The following is a 23,700-nucleotide window of genomic DNA, read 5'->3' as shown; positions in this document are numbered from 1 at the left end:
GAGCTCTGATGGTTGCATTCTTTATAATTAATGAGGTAAATCACATTTTGTTGAAGTGAGGTCCTTCCCATAGTGTCTTCAGACAATCTCTCAGAAGGAATATGGCCTCCTATGAGTTAATGTCTTTAAACTGTCCTTTATCTTGCTCCATGCATGGCTCACATACTCTGTAAGCATCGTAATGACATTTAGTCCAATTAGCTCATGTTTTCTAGTTTCCTCACTGTAAATATATGAATTTTGCTTATCTCTAGTTAATTGAACTTAGAATATTTTGACAAAGAAAGTTCTTGAGCCATTTTGGCTTGAAGTGACTTAAAATTTTGCAAAAAAAAAAAAAATAGACATGGTGTAAGTTGCCTTTGTGTCTAAACTGAAACTAAACTCAGTCCCTGCATCTGTTAAACTTGCAGTTTATCTCCAGAGCAGCCTTATAGATGGTCTTTGTACTGACAAACTGGTCAAATTGGCTTCAACATTTGAGTTTGTAATTGTTCATTGTTCAATAAAGACAGAACTGTTTACATGTTAAAAAAAAAAGTACAATGAAAGCAAGTCTTTCTGCAATCCTGCTATATTTAACTAGTTTATACAACTTATTATCTCAGTTTATTGAGCTTGTTTTCTCAAGTTCAGTTAATTTAACTTAGCAAGTTTTACACTCATATAATGACTTTTGACCAATTAATCAACAAAGCGCAGGTAACTCACATTTATAATCTAGCAGGGAAAGCTGACTGAACTTAAAATGATTTCACATTCTGCATCATTTCATGTTTCTGGTATGTTTGGACAATTCCACAAGACTTCCAGCTGAGAGTTTCACACAGTAAACAGGGGAAAGATGCTCACCTTAATTTTTTTAATGTATGTATTTTGAATATCAGTATATTATGTACACAAGGAGTATGCTTAAATGAACAAATTTAGTGGGCGATTTAATCATAACAGACTACAACTTTGTTATAATGGAACTTAACGTAAACTCATATTTCAAAATGATTACTCCGCCAAGGAATGTGGCCAGAGTTATGTCATGATCGACATGCATTTGTGTGTCTGTCTGTCTGTTCAAAACATTATTCAAAAACAGTCGAAAGGATTTGGATGAAATTTTCAGCGAATGTCAGAAATGACACAAGGACCAAGTGTTTAGATTTTTGGCAGCGATGCGGCTTATAGTCTGGATCCATGGATTTGTTCAAGATTTCTGTATCATTGCCAGATAGCGGCATGGTGTCGCTAATTATGACAAGTGAACTGACAGCTGCTTGCTGATGATCACATGATTGCGATCCTACTACAAATCCAACACTGTCAACTTATTAGGACTCATTTGTTGGAAATCATATAAGAAACAATTGATTAAATTGTGGGGGTGTTTCCCAGTCCCATCAATTTGCGCTGCCCGCTACATATTTAGGTGATGCGATTCAGTATCCATACATAACGTACACATGCATGACACACACCTGTGCTCAGTGCAAAGTCATTCTGTTTGTGGGTACGTCTATATTAAATGGCCACATTCTATGTTGCCGTGATTTCCAATTATCAAAACTAATAACAAAACAAATGCTTCATTTCTAAAGAAAAAAAAATGCTGCATTTCTGACAATGCCATATGGGGAAAGAACAGCCTTGATGGAGAACTGCGCTCTCCGAGTGCTTTTCTAGTCTTCAAAATGTAGTGTGAATCGTACTTCAGCTGCAACATAAATGTTGGAAAACACATGAATAAATAATTTTAGATTTTTTTATGTGGTTAAATGGTTTCTTCTAATTTAATTAGCTAATCAACAGGAACGCTTAGCAAAGTATAGTGAAGAATTCAAGTTAACTGGCAGGATAGCAAGCTATTATCATAATGGTGTTAGCTTGACACAAGGTCAGGTAGTTAGTCTTCGAGGCGTATTTATTTATTTGTTATTTATTTATTTTGTACAGTCAAAAAATTGCGTACAGGGATCTGCTCTACTAATGCAAATAGGCGTACCTTTTAACAGTAGGTGCTGTCTCTCCCTTTTAGTCACTGCGTCTGTCCAGTTAGTTATAAAAACACCAAAAATACCGGTGGCCAGCCATGCTGCCTCCAAATTAAAACCATTATACTGTGAGGAAAAAATAAATAAATAAAATAAATGAATAAAAATTGACACCTGTTGGAAGTGGGATGTATTATTTCAAAACTATATATGTAAAATACTAAGTTTAATGAAATGTTTGAGTTCATATTGTAATTGTATTGTAACTGTAGAGTGCATTGAGTTCCTCTAGATGCTTTTGTTTTGAAAAGTCGTCCAGCAGCAGCTAAACGTCGCTGCTTGTCATTAGTTTGGCGTCAGACGCTGATCATTACGGACGGAGCGGCAGTTTTCAAGTAAAGGTTAGCTCCTAAATGAAAGAAAAATGCCTGGGTAGCTGAAAGCAGACATTTTTTTTAAATCAGCGTTTAGCTACGAAGTCAGTGAGCTTAATGAAAATATTTCTCGGAGCTCGTCTGGAAAGTTTCTCTGACTGTTCCCTTCACTAATGATGAAAGCTGCTGTCATGAGGATGTTTCTGTCGCTGTTCGCACTTATTCTATCAGGTAAGAACGCCCTGAACCATTCATGTGTTCAGTTTTGACTTACAAACAAACCATGATAGCATTAGGATTTAGTTTTTGAATTGAAATTTGCCACAAGACAACACAATTGCTATTGACTGCTTCTGTGATGTGCCTTAAAAGATATATTACTTATTATAGGACTTCCTCATTAAGTCTGATCTTTATGTATTCTTGATATCAATGCACCCACATTAAGAAATTTACTGCTCATTCCTTTTTTTTGTTTGTTTCTTTAAATTTAGCACAAATATGCATTAAATACATCAAAATAACTGCCTAAGATATGTATCTAATATATATATATAAGAAATACTGAAACTGGCAATGTCTGTTATGACTTTGAACATTAGATTTTTAAAGCTTTTAGATATCAAGGAGAGTTACTGGTGATATTAGGAACTGATGCTCATTTGCAGTACAAGGGAAAATCGTGGCGTCAAAGTTTAACTTTTGAACAGTTGTCCTTTATCATTGATGGGATACTATTCATGACATGCAGCCAGTCAGATATTGTTGTGAATGACACATTGCTCAAGAAATCAGAGCCAATGGTAAAATAATTTCTGAATTCATTGTTTTGTTTCTGGAATCAGTTAAAAATATGCCAACAATAATAGTAATAATAATAAAAGCAGAATATCGGCCTATTTCATATTTCCTGCCTTGTCTGACCAACAGTATAAAATCTGAAGATATTTACTTTTATAGACTGCATTATTTTACATCTGAGAGTCAGAAACTGGCAACTAATGGGGCATTTTACTCGAAAGGTGACAGAAACAGTTATCACATCTGCTGTTTATTCATTTTCTGTCCGTCACCTAATCAAACTGAACATTTCACACACCGACACCAAACCACACAAATCTCTTGGTTAAACACACCCGGGGTGCTCATCAGCATGTGGTTTGATCGTAAGATGTGTTATTTGTTTGGGGCTCACATTTTTGAACACACATTGTTGCGTAAACTTTATTGTGACAAATTGAAGATTCCGTGTGGATGGTGAGTTGCGTCATCGCCATGACCTTTCTCCTGAGAAAAAGCCTAAATGCTGAGGATTTTTCTTCTATGACTCACTGATGTTTGGGCTGCGCCCTCTCTTGGCTCTGAATTTGAAAGGACGCAATGACAATGGGTTAAACGGGCTATTGTTAGCTGTAATTTGAAGGCATTTCCGGCTACAGTGAATGAATGAACAGTTCAAAAAGTGCAACCATATTTGTTGATAGTACCTATCCATAAATACAGCCAGAGATATTTGGTTAGACATGATAATATTCAGTTCAGATGAAATAATACATTTCCCAGATCATCCTTAATGTTTGCAACTTGTACACATTTTCACTCTTTGTACTCTTTGTAAGGATACATCTATGCCAGTTTCTGGAGTCATGGAGTATTTGTTATTGATAATATGAATGAAACTGGAAGCATCATCTGTGATAAAAGCAGTTGCACAAAGTCTAATTACCCTGTAAGATACCTCGTTGACACAGTGTGATTGCTGCTTGACTTTCTTCCCTCTTCAAAAACAATCGCCAGCCTTTTGCAGTGGAGTAAATTGAGTGTCCTTTGTTCTGTTGCGGATATGCCGCTGATGGGGGACTTCCAGTCTACTTTTGTTGGAGCTGATGTCCCTGAGACCCTCTAGCTTCCTCTCCTGTCAGGAAACTGATCAATCTCCCCGTTTCCTTCAGTGTGGTCATCCAACTCCATGGGAAGTTCAAACAATGGCTTTCCACCGCAGCTGGACAGGAGCAAATAGACACTGTTTGTTGGTATCAAGGCTTAAATTTGTTTGCTTTGGGTGTTCTCTTGCTAGTCAAATAAACCCAGAGGTGGTGATGCATGGTGCTAACGGTTGCTGTTTTTGTTGTTGCTCTTCTATACAGACAAAAAAGAAATTTGTCATTGGATGTTCTTGTCCTATGCTGACATGGCTGAAATTCCTACAGTTCTTCACTTAAATTGTCTTCTTGTCAAACCTGTGCAGTTGTGTAACCCCGACACACAGACATGATGTCAGGAAACAAAATCTAAACAGAGGGACACTTTTTTTCATTTGTTCTTTTGAGTAGATGTTATTTCCACTGTATGTGCTTATGAAGAACATTTCTTGTGCTCCCAAATGTCCCCAGGATTCAGAGTCCGAGCGGAGGAGAAGCCGCCCCTCATCGTCCACCACCCCACTGATGTGGTGGTGAAAACTGGAAATCCTGCCGCCCTCTCCTGCCGGGCGGACGGCAACCCAAAGCCGGTAATTGAGTGGCTGTACAACGGTCAACCCCTACAGACAGACCAGTTCCAGCCCGTGGTTTTGGTCGATGGGAGCCTCTTCTTCCTGAGTGCGGGAGAAGGTAGGCGAAGTCAGTTCCATGAGGGCATCTACACGTGTGTGGCCACAAACAGCGCTGGCAAGGCCGTCAGCCGGAACGCATCGCTGTATATTGCAGGTGAGTCTGGGGCATGTGTGGCTTTACTACTGGAGGATGTTTCAGCAAACACCATATGAGACTTTAAAAATGAACTGGTGATATGAACATTCTGTCAAGCTGTCCCTGATTAGCCCCATCTTACTATCACTTGCAGGCTCCATATAAACATGATGTGTATGAAGTTAAGTATGTTTGATTTACCTTAATTATTGTCATGCCCACCTTACATAGATGATTATAGTCCCTTTAGGATTTGCAAACCTACAGCTGCAGACGCATAATTAGGGTCCGAGCACTGACGGTGCTGAGCACCGACGGTGCCGAAGGACCCTGTTGAAACCCTAGGGTTTCTTTTTCTTCTTCTTCACTCTTTTTCCGTCTTTTCAAACTCCACTTTGGCGGCCTAAACATTCCCCAAAATGTGTGAAACTTTGCATGCACATCAGGACTGGCGAACAATTTGATATTTTATGGGAGTTGTGCACATGTGTAGCAAAATGGCTTTAATATACAGCACATCAGGACACATGAAAAAGTCAATCACGGCTACACCCTAAAGCCAACAGGAAGTCGGCCATCTTGAATTTGCTCCAGATATTTCTAATTAATAACTCATCGGGGGTAAGTCCGAGAGATCTCAAAGTTGACCGGTATATGCAACAGACCTTCCTGATGAAAAATGATCAAAAAGCTCCGCAAAAATCTTAGGGAGTGGCCATGGCGACTCCGCAAAATATTGATCCTTCACCATGAAACAGGAAGTGTTGTCTAACTCACCTGAACATGCTTCAATCTGCCTGAAATTTTACATGTATGATCAGAGTCCCGCCCTGACGACATCCATGTAGTTATATACATTCACAGTCATAGCGCCACCTTGTGGTATCAGGAAATACACACTTTTTTACAGTTTGATGTACTATTCTTAGCAGGTTCATCAGATTTATCTCAAATTTGGTGACACAAGGTTGAACACATTGATGATGATTCCAGAGAAAATGGTGACTCGGAGTAAAAGGGCGTGTCTGTGGTGGTGCGGCGAATTGGTTGGCTGGAGTCTATCCCAGCTGATTTAGGGTGAAGGCAGGGGATAGCCTGGACAGGTCACCAGTCCGTCGCAGGGCTACATATACAGACAAACAATCACACTCACATTCACATCTATAGACAATTTAGAGTTACCAGTTAGCCTCAGGAAGCCACAGTTCGACCAATCAGGCAAGATCTAGGAGACAAATCAGAGCAGTCAATTAAAACAAACAGTAAAAACACTAGTAAGTTAAATGAATAATTAGCTATATTATCACCCATTTCAAACTAGAGAACTATGCAATTTGAAAATTAAAGAATACGATTGAGGGTTAAATTTAAAAATAAAAAATTTAGAATGAAAGAATTAGAGAGACGACATCACACCAAAGAACCAGGCAGCTAAAAGTAAAATAAAACAGGAGAGAACATCTCAAATAAACAGGACATAACACAGAACAGAACACTAAAATGAAATAAAGCTAAATGTAAACTTCACGTAAAAGCAAGTCTGTATGGAGGTAGTACACCAAGAACATGTTTATGCTCACATATATCACACATATTATTTGTATTTAATTGTGGTGATTGCTCTCATCTTCTGCAGAAAAAAGAAATAGATGTTTGTTTATTCTTTATGGTTTACTGCCTGTCTTTATTGCTGGTAATGAGTACCAGCAATAGTGGCAGGCCTAAAAAATCATACTGAAGTGTTATTGTTGACATTTTGTGAGGTCAGACAAAACAACTGACCTCACAAAATGTTTCCAACAGATTCATGAACTTGTTGCACATGTTTTCCTTACACGTGAATAATATTAATTGAAGACAGAGGGGTTCTGTGGCTGAATGTGAGTTCATGTGAGGTCTGCACAGTGTATTCATGGTTTCTTATCAGACAGGACTTTGAAATTCTGATCCTGCTTCACCCTTACTCTGTGTTGTTGCAGTGTTAAAGGAGGAATTCAATGTGGAGCCCAGTGATGTGAATGTGGCAGAGGGGGAGGTAGCTGTTTTAGGCTGCGAACCTCCAATCGGACGCCCGGAACCTAATGTTTACTGGAAGCTGGATGGCTTGCGCATCAACACCAGTGACCCCCACTACACTGTAAGCCCTCTGAATGCACCTCGCTGAGCAAATGTCATTTGCAAATCATCACATGAGTTTCCTTTAATTAAACTCAGGCTGTTGGTCCTTTAGGCCATGGAATGTAATGAAATGTTTCTTTGTCACTTCTAACATGAAAAAAGGAAGTTCCAATAAGAGGGATTTTATTTAGGCAGAAATGGATAGAAACCCTTTACAAAATATTCAACAAAATTACTGGGCACATAAAAGAGCACACTCAAGCCTGCCACAGTGTACATGATCCTATTCCCTCCGTCCCATCCCCTGTGAAGCTATGGTGCTAACAACCGATCCACTGCCTTTAACGACACTTCGCAGTGCAAATGGAAAATGACCCAAAATATACAATGAAAGTGATCAAAGAGTCTTATATGTCCTTATGTGTTCTCAAAGCTCTCACCAAGTCTTTTGCCTGACCTCCACGTGGGCATAGCTTTCACTTACTAAAGACAAAGCTGAGGGCAGAAAGGCCCATAAGCTAGCAGCAGCTTTAGGCACTGCAGCAAAGCCCTGGCAAACCATCTCAAAAGGAACTTTTTTTTTTGTTCTTACCAGGGGTTCCCAAATTCAGCCTTTAGTCAGACAGTCTTTCATTAAAAAGGATTTGCATCAGCTTGATAAAAGTAATCCTTGTATATACAGTTGAATTAATTTGGCCCGTTATTTTTGAGCCTGTAAAAATGTAAGAACTGTGTAAAAAATGACTACCTAATAAGCTTACTAAATGCAATATATTTGTTCAGCGCCTTGAATTGAAACTACCAAAACTGTGTCACAGTCAAGACATTCATGGACCCAAATGTGTATGATTTTGAATATGCTTCTAATTGAACTGTGGGTCCTGTGTGGTTCCTCGCTCTTGTCTGAATTGTACTCTTCTGCAGGAGCTGAGTGGGAAGCTTATCATCGCTTCTGCAGAGAAGAAGCACTCTGGTGTTTATGTGTGCGTGGCCAGCAACACTATGGGAGTGAGACAGAGCAGAGCGGCTCGGCTCTCTGTACTGGGTGAGGTAACATCCCGAAAACAACTTATCACTGTTTCAACAACACTAGCTTCCAATGCAGTGCTTTGTTATGAGCTTTATAAGACTAGGGGAGGGCTATCATTCTAGAAAATGCTGGTAAGGAGTTCAAATTAATCGTATATCCATAAAAACTTGATATTCACTGTTATTTTGTATTTAGAGTCAGCTTCTCTTGGCTACTGACATATATGTAAAAACTGCAGATATGTGCATTTAAATAACACACTTGGAGTTTATCATCAAAATCATATAGGCCATTATATGGCCAAACTGAATGCACGCAATCAGTTACTCATTTGACTGGTGAATATCTGTAAGATTTTAAGAAAAAGTCACCACTTGATAGACCCTAAACAATAATCTGTTACCATATGACCACTCACAAAACCCTTAATTCTCCATGTATTGTATTATTTGCATTGTTCTAAATCACAACCATTCATCCATCCATTATCTATACACCACTTAATCTTTATTAGCGGACTAAAGGCGAAGGCAGGGGATACCCTGGACAGGTCGCCAGTCCTTAGCAGGGCCGTATAGAGAGACAATCACTCTCAGATTCAAACCTACAGAAAATTTCAAGTTGCCAATTAACTTCAGCGTGTTTTTGGACTGCGGGAGGAAGCCAGAGAACCTGGAGAGCATGCAAACTCCATGCAGAAAGATCCCGGGAAGGCCAGGGTGTGAACCAGGGATCCTCAAGCTGCAAGGTGAAAGTGCTAACCACCAAGTCACTGTGCAGTCCCTATGTTTAACCAGCATTTTCCAAAGACTTTCGTTTGTTGGATTATGTTGATTTTGTCATTTTTTACGATAGAATAACATTACTTTTAAACTGACAACTGAATAAGAAAAATATGGTTTTATCTTGCTGACATGTTTTGACTGCATCTGCAGTCTTCTTCAAACCATCATCCGATGTGTGATGATGTGTCACCTGATAAAAAAGGACACGTCAGTATCTCTCAGTGTCACTGTAGACCTGTTCTTGGTCCTGCCTAACCTTAAGGTTGTCACCAAACTGTTCAGGAGTAAGCATCTTCCACTTTCATCTTTCAGTGTTGAACATCCTGAAGACATGGCTTGTTCTGAGTAGTGATACTGAGGTATCTCTGGCATATGTCACTTCATCTCCCATTCTTTTGGTCTTTGTCTTTACATTATCTCCACTTTGGGCCTTCAGTCTATCTAAAATACTGAGCTTTCTGTTCTCAACATGCAGCAGATTAACCTCCTTCTAATTAATTCTTTTTGTCTTTCAATGTCGATGTCAGTCACACCGCAAAGCTAGTATGATGATGTGCGATCTGCCTGGATACAAGAATATAGAGGTTTGTTTATGGTTTTGAGAAAATGGCCATGGAGTAACTGACCTTCCATTAGGTCTTGGCAGAATGAACTTAGCCGTTTGTGTGCCACACTTATAAGGATGCATATTGAACATTCTCTTGAAAAATAATTATTTTGAGCATAATTGTGGTATTTCATAAAATGTCAGTAGCTTTACCAGGTGTTTTTCCTCCCACAAGGCATTTATAGCCTCCCCCTAATAAGACATGATTCCTCTCTACAAGCAAAACAACTCCCAGGTATCATACAGCAGAGCAGCAAAGAGCACTGAGTTTCTCTTCTCCTCAACTGCAGCCAAGCCTACATTGGTGCTGAAGCCAGAAAATGTGTCCGTAAGATTGGGGGAGTCTGCTGAGTTCTACTGCCAAGCCGAAGGTGACCCTCCACCTGCTGTGGTCTGGAGCAGAGAGCAGGGGCCACTGCCCAACGGCAGGTACTTTATTTTGGCAAGATGTAGAAATAATCTTTTTTTTCTGTTCATAGAGTTGTCTCAATACCTGATCTTTGTTGATTAGTGGATTATGTATTTACTTTGTTATTGCTGTAACATGCATATTATGTTTGTATCACAGTGTGGGGGAGGAACTTTTTTAAAGTTTTTACTTTAGAATTCTCTGATTTGACATACCGTTCATGTGCAAAGAAGACTACATTATTCTCCAACTTTGGCTTTACAAAGCTTGTAGCACAACAGGAGTTTACTACAGATTCCATTGTGTGACATTTTTACAGATATTTTTCTCTCTAATCTCAGATGAGCACAGACAAGGTTGGAAAATAATGGCGCATTATAGGATATTATTAAGTTTATGGTGCCAGAGGGAGCAATCAGGCATCGGTATACAACTTCGCATCATCTCATGTGGAAACAGATGGAAACAAAATAGAGACTGTGGTAGAGTAAAGTTCTTGTATTGTTAGTTATATTTGCAATGACAAAAAAAGGCAATCAATTGAGTCTGTGTGAGAAAATTGTTGGGAAAATGTGGACACCATAGTTTGTCTATTTTTCAGCAATAGTTGGAGATGACATTTTAACACTCAGTTTTAATATCTGTAGGTAGCCTTATCCTCAAGGTGTGGAATGTTTGCTTTTGTTTAGCAGCAGCGCCCACTGCTACAAGTACTAACAAGCTAACGGTAGCCATCCAAATAAATGTCAAACATGTTTGATATTATGCGTAAAGCCATATTGAGTCAGCGGGCCGTTCAGGAGTTTTCAAACTAGATCTGTAAACTCCATACATTACCAAACTAGACGAGCCCTCAGTAGAGAGCAGAGCCACGCCCATGCATGATACTCTGTATCAATTTTGATCATCCTACGTATATCCCTTCCTACTTGATCTGCTGACCTCTAGCTCCACAACTGAGCAGGGGACCTTAGACTGATCTTCAGTGCCAAGTTTGATTATCCTGACTTCAGCACTTGCAGAGATATCTGACCGGACATACCCACCCCCCACATACATACATACATACATACATACTTACCCAGCCAGCCAGATACCGAAGCGAATGCTGACGTACGTCAGGCGTGGGTAATAATCTAGCCCAAGCATCAGTTCAGGCAAAGATGAAAGAACAGATTTCTGAGAAAGATAGGAACAATGGGGATACCGGTAAATGGGCTTGTAAGTGTGAGACCAGCCTAAGCGGGAAATATGTTTCTTTAGCACTTACTACTTTTTTAATATTTAGGGTTGTAACTTAAACCAGTTAAAATGCGAAATCGAATATTTTTTTAAATGAGAGATCAGAGGAATAATACATTTGAAATTAACAGTTTCATATATATGTGTGCACAGATATCTTGTCAACCCAGACCAGACTCTCCAGATCCACTATGTGACAGCCCAGGATGCTGGGAGGTACACCTGCACTGCCGTCAATGACATTGGGGTGATCACGTCCAGTGCACAGCTGGTAGTTGAAGGTGAGATTATGTCACAATACATTTTTACACATTGCAACAAATACATACACATACTACTTTTTTTTTTTTACTTTTTTTTTCCCCCAAAACTGCTCAAGTGACTATTTAATGTGTACTGTGCGTGCATCTTTTACAAGAAATGTTATGCATAAAGGACTAAAACATTCGTATTTCCAGATGCTGCCAGCGCTAAACAGAAAGACCTCCACAAAGAGCTGTCAGCCCTGCGAGTCATTTTGGAGAACATCACCATCGTGGCCCCTGGGTCTAACACATCCCTGGTACAATGGAAGGTATGGGACAGCTGTTTCAGAGCAGCTGGCGGAGTGCAGGAGTGGAGGTGTATGATCCATGTTGTGTATTGTCTCTGACCAGCTCCAGTCCCTCGCAGCCCAACCCCACTACCTCGATGGCTTTGAGGTTCTGTACCGTTCTCTACTACCGGCTACCTCAGACTGGACAGCACAGAAGGTGACACCAGCCCGCTTCCAAGCGCAGGTGGGCCCCTTAAAGAGAGGCTACAAGTACGAGTTTAAAGTTCGGCCCTATGGCGGCAGCTTGTATGGGAGGGAGAGCAACACTCAACACCTCAGAGTACCTGAAACAGGTTGGAAATAATCTTTAAATAATCTTTCTTTTTGATACAGAACTTACCTTGAATTACCTTGAATAATCAGTTCAACTATGTTAAAGATGTGATAATAGTCATCTCTGTTTGTACAGTGCCCAGTGCCTATCCGCTGGATGTGTCCGTAACAGTGAGCCATGGACAGAACAACACCGTCCATTTGAGCTGGAAGCCTCCTCCTCATGAAACCCACAATGGCATCATACAGGGGTACCAGGTAAATACAGTGGAATAACACGACAGACCCTGACACTCAGAAGTGAAGTATCACCTCTGGAGCAGAGTGGAAAAAACTGTAGGTTCTTCGAAGATGTTTGACCCTTCAGAGTAAACATTTTCCAGTTCTTTACAGTGTGTGATCAAAACGGACAAACTAAACGTTCTATGGGAGGTATGTTCTTAGCCCTCTCGCCATGCATTACAATCAAGGGATGTACAAACTGGAGGTTGTTATCCTACTGAATGAACGGGAAACGTACGCAGGCTATTTGCAGAGCAGATGCATCGCGGATGGCATCTTTTTATTGACTGCACCTACAGCACAGCTACAGTGTGAGGTTATGGCAAAACTAAACAGTAGGTTTTTGTTTTGAGAGTGTTGCGAGTATTGCTGAGTAAAACATTGTTGAGGAAACTCTGTAAGAAAAAGTTCCTGAGCAACTGACCACTAGTACTGCCAAATAATGCTGACATGGTGATCAAGGCTCTGAAGTCAAAGTCTTGTTTGTTACATATTAGTAGTTTCCTGTATACCAGTAGTTTAATTGTCTCAATTGGTCTGAGAAGTCGGAGAGTCCCAGTAGGTGGCCTGGCTAACGAGACTAGAGGCTGTATGACAAAATGGGGCAGAAACAGACAAACTGAAAACAGACCAGAGCCATCCACGTCAAACTGGAACAACCATCTCTAAACAGAGGAGGGGGTCTACGACACCAGTTCTCAAGCACCTGTAATGCAGTGATTAGGTCTCTCCCCAGAAAGTTTCACCATTGTGAAACATCTATGTCACTCCTGACACGGCTAATTCACATCCTTTGTTGTGTAAACTGGCACCTCCATCACCACAATTGCTGTCATTGGTGGACCTCCTGTTTTCAATCCATGCCTTGAGGTGAGTGAGTCCTGGTGGTTAATGGACCATTAGCCATGTGAGCTGGAGTGATTATAAATTCTGTAATTCCTTATTAATCAGTTGACTTGAATGACAGGTGAAACATCTTCAAGAACCTACAGGAGAAGTTTATTAATATTTATTCAGGGATCCGTGTCCTTATCTATCTTAAAGATGCAAACTGTTTCTCCAGGTGTGGTGTGTGGAGTCTGAGGAGCAGCAGTTCCAAAACTGGACCGTGGATAGCGGCCACCACAACCTTAATATCTCTACCCTCAAACCAGGGAAACGATATTGGATCACCATAGCAGCAGTCAATGGAGCTGGAGTAGGCATGCTGAGTGACCCTCATGGATTTGTCATCAGTGAGAAAAACAAGTATTTATTTCTGTGTTGGGATAGAGCGTGGATAAAATACAGTGTGGTCTAAGTGTGTGATAGAACACAAAAAAGCTGATTTATCTTTTTGTTAAACTTGAAATTTTTTTATTAAAATTTATCACAGCCTTCTAACTAAATTAATCTGCCTCTGGTTTGCTACTCAGAGTCACAGTTAGATGGGTTTCCTGAGTCAGACAGCCAAAGGCGGGAGCTGTCTTATGTCCTGGCCCTGTTTCAGAACCCAGTGTTGATCGGCAGCATTGGTGCTCTTCTGTGGTGTATTCTGATGGTTGCAGCTGTCTACCTCTTCAGACGCCACAGCAGGACAGGCCACCTGATACCAGGACATGGAAAGGCTAAAGGTGTGTATCATGACGGCTGTTCAAAAGGTGCTCTGTATTAAAATGTTAAAGTTGAATCTCAGTTACGTCTGCTGGACTTCAAGACAGTGTTTACGTTGTTTGGTTCAGTTCAATACAATTCATTTTTATCTACACTACCATTCAAAAGTTTGGGGTCATCCAAATAATTTCATGTTTTCCATGAAAACTCAAACTTTTATTCATGTTATAACATTAATAAAAGCACAAGGGTTTTCTAATATTTAATTAGCCCTTCAACATGATTAGTTATCACAATGTAGCATTAGAACACAGGAGTGATGGTTGCTGGAAATGTTCCTCTGTACCCCTATGGAGATATTCCATCAGCTGTTTCCAGCTAGAATAGTCAATTACCACATCCACAATGTCTAGAATGTATTTCTGATTAATTTAATGTTATCTTCTCTGCAAAAACTGATTTTCTTTTAAAAATAAGGGCATTTCCAAGTGACCCCAAACTTTTGAACTGTAGTGTATATAGCGTCAATTCACAACACATGTCACCTAAAGGTGCTCTTTATTGTAAGATAACCTTACAAAACCTACACTGAGACACCTGAAATTTGTGTTGGGTTCCCTTTGAGCAAGGACTTGGTAAAAATGGGAAGCTAAAACAACTCCTTTTGGAGTGGTGAGGCTAGTAACTGCATATCAGAGACATTTAGCTGCACATCCAGGGATACCTGCAGAGAGAACAAGACCCAAACGTTGGGAGAGAAAAGTCACGTAGTTGGTGGTATGGTTATGGCAATAGAACTAAAAGGTTGATTATATTACACAGATGTTTTTTTTCCCCTGTAGGTTTGCGCAGACTGGCCAGTGAAGATCTCATTATAAAACACAGGTAAAGTGGAAATAATATCTTTCCTTACATTAAACAGTTAAAATTTGCTGCCGTGTAGACTGAATTTCAAACAGGACATCCCTCACCAAACAAACTGCTCAAGGATTTCAGAGATTTGAAATGCCCTGACTTCAATAAATAGATTAAATAATTATTCTGCATGTGTTCATTTAGATTCTGAATCTAAGGATGGTCAGTTCCTCAAAGCTTTTCTGTTTTTAGGACCCACATGGACAAATCTAGTTCTAGTGACCAACAGCACAAGACTGGGCCTGACAGTCAGTTTATGAATGTTCTTTGTTGCATCACAGAAATCACCAAGCTATAGCTGGTAATGAACATTTGAAACTACTGGGCTTTGTGTCCTAAAACCAGTGATAAACCGATATTGGACAATAAAGATGCATTTCAAAGCATAATATAATGAAAGGATTGTTTTTATGTGACTGTACATTTCTCCCATTTCTGAATGAGTAACCACCAAACTTAAAGCTCGTGTCCGGAGTTTCCGTTTGTTTTCAATTTATGTATCATTGTTTAACAAAGCTTAAATGTGTTAGTCTAGTTCGATACTATAATATGTTAGTATGACGCGATATGAAAATTTATTCCTGAGCTCCGCCTTCCTCTCATAGACCCCCATGTTATTCCAAAAAGCGCCGGTCGCTGCCGACCAATCAAGTTCGAGCTTCAGCTTTGTCATGCTGTCAATCAACGGTTACGCGCACAGCAAGCAAGCCCATGCAGAGGTGGGCGAGCTCCGCACTACGCAACCGCACGCACATTTGTTTTGCTTGTGGAGGAGAGAGCATCAGGGCTCAGCAACTTCCAGAAAAGTTACCAATCCCACGGCTTGTCAGGCCAAGAGACTGCAGGACGTTTTTTGGCTCGGGGTGCTCGCGTCGCTCCCCGACCACGGCCTCCATAGCCCGCCTGACGGCTTTGTTTAGATGCCCGACCTCTGGAGGAAGATGTTGGGGCGTCTGGGACATACTCTTCATCAGAGGAGTCATGCAATTCTGAACTCTAGATATAAATAAACAATGTAACACATATACATGCGTAAATGCACTAAGTTTGATAAACGTCATCGAGAGGGATACACGAGTGTAATCACATATTGAAACTTTACTCGTTCGTCCTAGCAGATTCATGTTATTTTGGTATTAGGACAAGTTAGACTCAATACAGAATTCTAACGTAATTCCTTTATTATTTACTGAATGTAGAGGAGTGGAAACAGCAAAACAGGCGAGATGCTGCAGCACTCCGGGCACTTCTCTCAGGTACTGCGCGCGTGCACAAATAAAGGGGTGAAATCAGAGGGAGGGTGGGACCAACAGTGTTTTGGGACACGAGCTTTAAGGGGTCACAACGTCAACACTTCCCATACACACATGCTGATATGCATGCATGTTGCCATGATCACCAAATACTCTTACACAGCAAGTTCCAGAAATATTTTGACATTGTCACAATTTTCAACATTTGGGCTCTGCATACCACCACAATGGATATGAAATGAAACAATCAAGATGTGCATGAAGTGCAGACTTTCAGCTTTAATTTGAGGGTATTTACATCCAAATCACATGAACGGTGTACGAATTACAACACATTTTATGTGTACAGTCCACATTTTAAGGGACCAAACCACCACCACAAGATGTAAACCATTGTAAAACAAGATCAGATGAGAGTTTGCCAAAAAAAAAAAAAAAAAAAACATCTAATAGAGCCCGTGCAGTTGTGGAACAACATCCTATGGACAGATGAGACAAAGATCAACTTGTACCAGAATGATGGGAAGGGAAGAGTCTAAAGGGAAGGAATTGCTCAAGATCCTACACAAACCAGCTCATCAGTAAAGCATGGGGTTGGTAGTACACTCAAAAATATAAACGCAACACTTTTTGTTTTTGCTCCCATTTTTTTATGAGATGAACTCAAAGATCTAATACTTTTTCCACATACACAATATCATCATTTCTCTCAAATATTGTTCACAAATCTGTGATAGTGTGCACTTCTCCTTTGCTGAGATAATCCATCCCACCTCACAGGTGTGCCATAGACTGCCCACAATAAAAGGCCACTCTGAAAGGTGCAGTTTTATTACACAGCAAAATGCCACAGATGTGGCAAGATTTGAGGGAGCGTGCAATTAGCATGCTGACAGCAGGAATGTCAACCAGAGCTGTTGCTTGTGTATTGAATGTTCATGTCTCTACCATAAGCCGTCTCCAAAGGAGTTTCAGAGAATTTGGCAGTACATCCAACCAGCCTCACAACCACAGACCACGTGTAACCACACCAGCCCAGGACCTCCACATCCAGCATGTTCACAAACTGTCAGAAACCGTCTCAGGGAAGCTCATCTGCATGCTCATCGTCCTCATCGGGGTCTCGACCCGACTCCAGTTCGTCGTCGTAACCGACTTGAGTGGGTAAATGCTCACATTGGATGGCGTCTGGCACGTTGGCGAGGTGTTGTCTTCATGGATGAATTCCGGTTTACACTGTTCAGGGCAGATGGCAGACAGCGTGTGTGGCGTCCTGTGCAAATATCACCTCGTGTTGCAGCAGGATAATGCACGGCCCCATGTTGCAAGGATCTGTGCACAATTCTTGGAAGCTGAAAACGTCCCAGTTCTTGCATGGCCAGCATACTCACCGGACATGTCACCCATTGAGCATGTTTGGGATGCTCTGGATCGGCGTATACGACAGCGTGTACCAGTTCCTGGCAATATCCAGCAACTTCACACAGCCAATAAAACAAAACTGCACCTTTCAGAGTAGTCTTTTATTGTGGGCAGTCTAAGGCACACCTGTGCACTAATCATGGTGTCTAATCAGCATCTTGATATGGCACACCTGTGGGGTGGGATGGATTATCTCAGCACAGGAGAAGTGCTCACTATCACAGATTTAGACAGATTTGTGAATTACATTTGAGAGAAATGGTGATATTGTGTATGTGGAAAAAGTTTTAGATCTTTGAGTTCATCTCATAAAAAATGGGAGCAAAAACAAAAGTGTTGCGTTTATATTTTTGTTGAGGGTATGATGTCGTGGACGTGTATGGCTGCCAATGGAACTGGTTCTCTTATATTTATTGATGATGTGACTGCTGACAAAAGCAGCAGGATAAATTCTGAAGTGCTTACGGCAATATTATGTGCTCATATTCACCCAAATGGTGCAGAACTCATCGATGGTCCATCTGCTTTATGGTGCAGATAGACAATGCCCAGAAGCATACTGAGAAGACAACCAAAGAGTTATTTTTAAGGCAAAGAACTTGTTCATTGTGGTGGTGCACTGAGCTGAAATGCTAAAAATTGTGTCAGTGTCCAAATATTTATGGACATGACTGTATGAATACAGCACAATGTGGAGAGATGACAAAGATTGAGAGATTGCTTTCTTAATATTTGATGATCAGCAGATGGATTTAATACCAGTTAAATTTTTGTATCCATACAAAATCAGTCATTTAACGACACAAAATTTGACATGACAAACAAACAAGCAAGCCCTTACCTGCAGCTTTAACATCAGCACAAACAAACCAAGATAAACAGTTAATGTGAGCAGAGCTGATATGAATCACACTAAACAGGTTAGGTGTTAGAGCACCTTCAAACCTACTAACAGTATGTGAAACTGCACAATGATGGTAAGAAACTATAGCCACAGAGACAGATGTATCACCCCCACAGCACTGAGCCCCTCCTCTCTTCTTTGTAGTGGTTCGATGAGCATAATCGCTCATTGGAGGAGAAATAAATGTTCGTCATGTTCAACACTGCCTATAACAGCAAAACACAAATTATTGTTCACAAAATTCACATCTCAGATCACACTGATGAAGAAGAATGGATTGCATTTGAATCCAATCAACAGCATAGCCGGTGCAGAGTTTATAGGAGTGATATCAAGACACGACTGATCTACTTTTAGCTTAAGATATTTTGCAAATATCAAGCTTGAAGTTACTATGAATCTTCACATCAACGCAAACATGAGTATGTAAATCCCGGCCCCTATTCAATAGCATGCAAGGTTGTTAGTACTGATTACTTTTTGATAAAACCCATTCAACTATTTTTTTTTCACAGAAATTGATACAAAGGCATCATAAACATCTTAGTTTTGTTTACAAGTTTGAAATCATTTTGGATGCATCTCTTATAAATGCCATGTCCTGCCATCTTCTACAGAATGGCAGCTCCAGATTCACCGTGGATCTCTGGAACCTGGAGACCTGCTTTTAACCAGAAATACCAGGACTTATGGGCCCAGGGTCAGAGACACCCAGGGATCAGGAGCACCAGTGAGTATTGATTGCAAAATGACAGAGAAGAAGAGTAATGAAAGCAAAATTCCACCAAGTTCGTGGTGACGTCTATTTCACTTTGGATAAAATGGTCATCAAGTTGCCTTTAAATGTCTTGTTTTGTCCGCTATCCAAAAAATATTCAACTTACTCCATACAGAGGGAAAGAAGCTAGAAAATACTGTTAGTCAGATGCGTGGATAAATATGGTTTATTAGTTGTTGTTTTTTTTTTTTACAAACAAGCAGCTCATGGGCTGCTGTGTTTGAAACAAAAGGCAGGCCATCAAATAGTGAGAGATTCTGAAATTTACATACAAGGACTCAAAGTCAAGTTTTTTTTATATTTTCATTTGTTTATAAACATTCTTACTAAATTTAAACCAAATGAAAAATAGAAATACATTTAGTAAATGTCTCACACCTTTGAACCCCACTGTCTTTAATCAGTGCTCAGTGACATTCATGAACCCTGTCAAGCGAAAAACAGTAATTACCTTTCGCCAGTGAGCTCTGCTGCAGCTGCAGAGGATAAAGTTAAATCATCATCGTGAAAACGATAATAATACTACTTTATGACTACCCATCTTTAAATATTGCATGTTGCAGCTGTTTCATTGACTTTGCAATGTAATTTACAGCAGTGTTACGTCCCTGAGACCTTGGGGGATGAGGAGAGTAACAAATATGAGGAAAAAACAGGTAAAGAGGCAGGAAAATTGATTGTGTAACAAAAAAATTGTTTGTTTACAAAAAACAACAAAAGCAAAATTCAGCACAAAGCGAGCTTATTAAACACAAAGCCGCTCCAACATCAAAGCACCACACTCTTGGCTTTTAGTAGAACGCTACGACAGCAACTCAGCACGCTAGCAGCTGATTTGGTAACTCAGCTTTTAACATTCCTCGCCGATTGTTAAGGAGCCACAGGTGCACCTGGCCACTCCTACCTCCACAATAACACACCAAGAAATGTAACAAACAGTATTGCTGAGTTTACAACTGTTTGACAGTTTACCCCCAGTATAATACCTCAGAATTTTTGATAAATCCACTTGTACTACGAGTACTTATCGATACCAAATTCCTTTACCAAAGATTGTCAGAATTGTGCCCCTAGAATTTCTGTTTGTTATTCTCTTTGTTTCATTAGGCCTCCCAGTGTCATCCAAAAAGGACAGCACCTGCATGGAGTCAGCTGTCCCCATTGTGACTGACAGCTGTGGTGTTTATGGAACTTTTTATGTGGACCTCATGGGCAGCGGCCTCAAGACATTCAACAGTCCTGGACGTTGCCCTAAAAGGCCTCATGGTTTGCCCAGTCAGCAAGGAGCCGAGACTATCCAGATATTCACTCAGCCTGTTGCCAAGTCCTCACCTCACAGTGGCCGGGAAGCTCTGCCATGGAAACAGGCCATACGACCCCAGCCCAAGATGGGTGTGCTGAGGGAGTCATGGGAAAAGAACTGCAGCAAGCAAGGTGAATAGAGGTGGATAACTGGGAATGTGATGTGACTGTCTTTTCCTTCTTCATCATCACGTTTTTTCATCAACACTAGACCAATTCATTTGTTTTCCCCCTAGAGTTGCACGCAGTGAACAGTGTCCCCGTCCTGTCCACCAGGAACCAGGCTTATCCATCCAGTGTCTACAAACAGAGACTCAGTCACATACCGCCAGGCCGGCACGGTACTCAATTATCTCATTTCAGTCATTATTATCTTCACACCAACCCCTATCCCTCGCCCTCACTCGCCTCATACTTTGTAATAATCCCTGTATTTTAAATGCTGCTTATTTCTCAATGTATACACCAATCAGGCATAACATTACAATCACCTGCCTGATATTGTGTTGGTCCCCTTTATTCAGTTCAGTTCAGTTTAATTTTATTTGTACAACACCAGTTACAATTCAGATTGTCTCAAGATGTAGACTTTTCAGAGAACTATTGGGACATCCTGATAGTAAGGAATTGCAGTTGTCAAGCATGGAAGTAACAAATACATGGACTAGTTTTCTGCATCACTCTGAGACAGGATGTTGCTGATTTTTACAGTATTTCTCAGGTGAAAGAAGGAAGCCCAACATGCTTGTTTTATGTGTTAGTTACAGGGCATGTCCTGGTCATATATAACTCAGAGATTCAGATTCAGATACAGAATATTTACTGTCATTGTCACAGAACAACGAAATTGTGTTCGGAGCATCCATACAGCAGAGTTGATAAGGTGCAAAAACCTCACAGTAATAAATATCATTAATAGCCCAGTACAAAAGCCCCACAAAAATAATAAATACCATAAATAACCCAGTGCAACAAAAACATAGCCGTTGGGGAAGAAGGGTCATGGAGAAGGGGTGTGAATAGTGACATTCTGCAATTATGCAAACCAGTTCAGATTTATAATTGGTGGATATGGTTATTGCCGTAAGAGTGGGGGAGCAGAGAGGGGAGAGGGGCAGAGTTGAGTAGCCTCACAGCCTGTGGATACAGACTGTTGGCCAGTCTTGCAGTTCTGGCCTGTATAGACCTGTACCTTCTCCCTGAGGGCAGCAGATGGAAAAGATGGTGAGCGGGATGGTGCTGGTCCCTCATGATGTTACGCACCCTCCTCAAGCAGCGGGTGGAGTAGATGGTGCTGATCTCAGGGAGAGTAGTTCCAATGATTCTCCCAGCAGTATTCACCACCCGCTGGAGAGCCTGTTGGTCAGCCTTAGTGCAGCTGGAGAACCACACTAGGAACCCATACGTCAGTACGCTATTGATGGCACAGTTGTAAAAGTTCACCATCAGAGGTCTGGGGATGCAAGTGCTCCTCAGCTTCCTCAGGTAATAGAGGCATTGTTGTGCCTTGCCCACCACCAATAATCCAATCATATATATTTTGCTTGACCTTGTCTATCCAGGTGGGCATCCAGACTGTGGTAAAGCTGCTGGTTGTCCTCGTCTACTCCATTACTCTGCATCGCTGCACCTAGTAGACATGCTGCCTCCCCCACCACCGATGCCCACAGAGGACACCACAGACACACACAGCTACACCTCAGATGAAGGGTAAGACAAAGATGAAGAGCTCAGACATGGTGTCAGATCATAGAATCACTTTTATTTGTGCTGAACTGATTAACATAGTTACTCCCATGCATTTTGCATACAGAAAGCTGTAAACTATGTACAATTCTCAGCCCCTTTTGAGGTTGAAAATATTTTGCGGCCCTCCACCAGTGATTTTTGAATTGACCCACCAATATAACTGCTCAGGTAACACAATGAAATAAGCTTTATACTTTTTAACTCACTGTAGATTGAGGATTGTGTGGATTGGCTGAGTATGCATGAAGGTGGCTCAAACTAAACCCTGAGACGGGTTTAATCTGTATTTTTTTATTTTTATTTATTTATTTATTTTTTTTTGGGGGGGGGGGGGGGGGGGGGGTGAATGAATTACAGCATGGCTGAGTGCTGTGTTCTTGTTTTATTTGTGTAGCCTACTGAAATAAAGACCTTTTACTTGTCAAAGCCACTTTTTTTAAAATTCAGGAGACTTAGAAGTGCTGTTAGGTAGACTTTATCACCTTTGGACTGAGACATTTCATACAATAGTTTTACATTTTGAGAAATATACCTATTTTCAATACAACTCCTATGTTTGCACATTAAATTATTTTTTTACACACTTTTACATCTTGACAAAGGTAAGAGACTAAGAGATTAAGAACAACATGTATTGTTATAATTTATAAGATTTACAGTAGAGCTTTAACAATCAATGAATCTGTTACTTGTCAGTGATTCACATTTTTGAATAATATTTGAAGAAAAAAGTCTCAATTTTGCCATTAAAGCTTCTTAAAGCAAATATTTGCTAATTTTGTTAGTTCTGACAGTGAACTGATCACTTTTGGCTTGTGGACAAAACAAGACTATGTTTTTTGATGACATGATGTGTTTTGGAATAGGGATGGACATTTTATAGTATTTTTGGACATTTTATCAATTAATCAATTAATCTGGAAAAGAATCTACTGATTAGTCCACAGTTAAACTAACTTTTAACTGAACCCTTAGCTGACAGGGAAGATGATGCTTCTTCTTTGTGTGTCTTACGTATTTCCCTCAGCTCCAGTCGCTCCACAAAGCTAACAATGGACATGGGCTCTCTCCAGTCAATATGTCCTACATCAGGTCACAATAGGCAACCAGGAACAACCACCAACAGCTGCCCCTCCTACAGCCACCTGTCCACTGCATCGTACTCCATGTCAGTGGATAATAATGAACAGGGTGGCACACTGACGGCACAGGAGGCCACTGAGTACCTGGAGCTCAGTCCTAAACCAGAGAGATGCAGGTACAGACTGGTGTTGAATGGAGCTGACTTTTACAGTTTATTCCGTACGGATTACAGTTACACACGGATATGACTGATATTTAATTTATACTGTGCGCAGACTACATTATCACAGTCTGTAGTTAGCTGCCGTTCC

At 40.6% G+C, this 23,700-nt stretch overlaps 1 protein-coding gene across 1 annotated transcript in view; it reads left to right on the top strand.

Annotated features, from left to right (window-relative positions):
• The first annotated feature begins 2,341 nt into the window (after window positions 1-2,341).
• Window positions 2,342-23,700, top strand: part of robo4 (roundabout, axon guidance receptor, homolog 4 (Drosophila)) — a 28,210-nt gene continuing 6,851 nt past the window's right edge. Inside the window, exons 1-17 of the mRNA XM_022195786.2 lie at window positions 2,342-2,590; window positions 4,753-5,067; window positions 7,029-7,186; window positions 8,092-8,212; window positions 9,880-10,018; window positions 11,394-11,521; window positions 11,699-11,814; window positions 11,897-12,128; window positions 12,245-12,366; window positions 13,454-13,625; window positions 13,806-14,003; window positions 14,826-14,868; window positions 19,095-19,207; window positions 20,363-20,689; window positions 20,794-20,898; window positions 22,120-22,267; window positions 23,334-23,564. Coding sequence (XP_022051478.1) covers window positions 2,533-2,590; window positions 4,753-5,067; window positions 7,029-7,186; window positions 8,092-8,212; window positions 9,880-10,018; window positions 11,394-11,521; window positions 11,699-11,814; window positions 11,897-12,128; window positions 12,245-12,366; window positions 13,454-13,625; window positions 13,806-14,003; window positions 14,826-14,868; window positions 19,095-19,207; window positions 20,363-20,689; window positions 20,794-20,898; window positions 22,120-22,267; window positions 23,334-23,564 — 2,726 coding nt within the window. The 5' untranslated portion in view covers window positions 2,342-2,532. The remainder of the gene's footprint in view (window positions 2,591-4,752; window positions 5,068-7,028; window positions 7,187-8,091; window positions 8,213-9,879; window positions 10,019-11,393; window positions 11,522-11,698; window positions 11,815-11,896; window positions 12,129-12,244; window positions 12,367-13,453; window positions 13,626-13,805; window positions 14,004-14,825; window positions 14,869-19,094; window positions 19,208-20,362; window positions 20,690-20,793; window positions 20,899-22,119; window positions 22,268-23,333; window positions 23,565-23,700) is intronic.

This window comes from Acanthochromis polyacanthus, chromosome 17, assembly GCF_021347895.1.
Source record: "Acanthochromis polyacanthus isolate Apoly-LR-REF ecotype Palm Island chromosome 17, KAUST_Apoly_ChrSc, whole genome shotgun sequence".
NCBI lineage: Eukaryota > Metazoa > Chordata > Actinopteri > Pomacentridae > Acanthochromis > Acanthochromis polyacanthus.
This window is presented reverse-complemented; position numbering and strand designations above follow the sequence as displayed.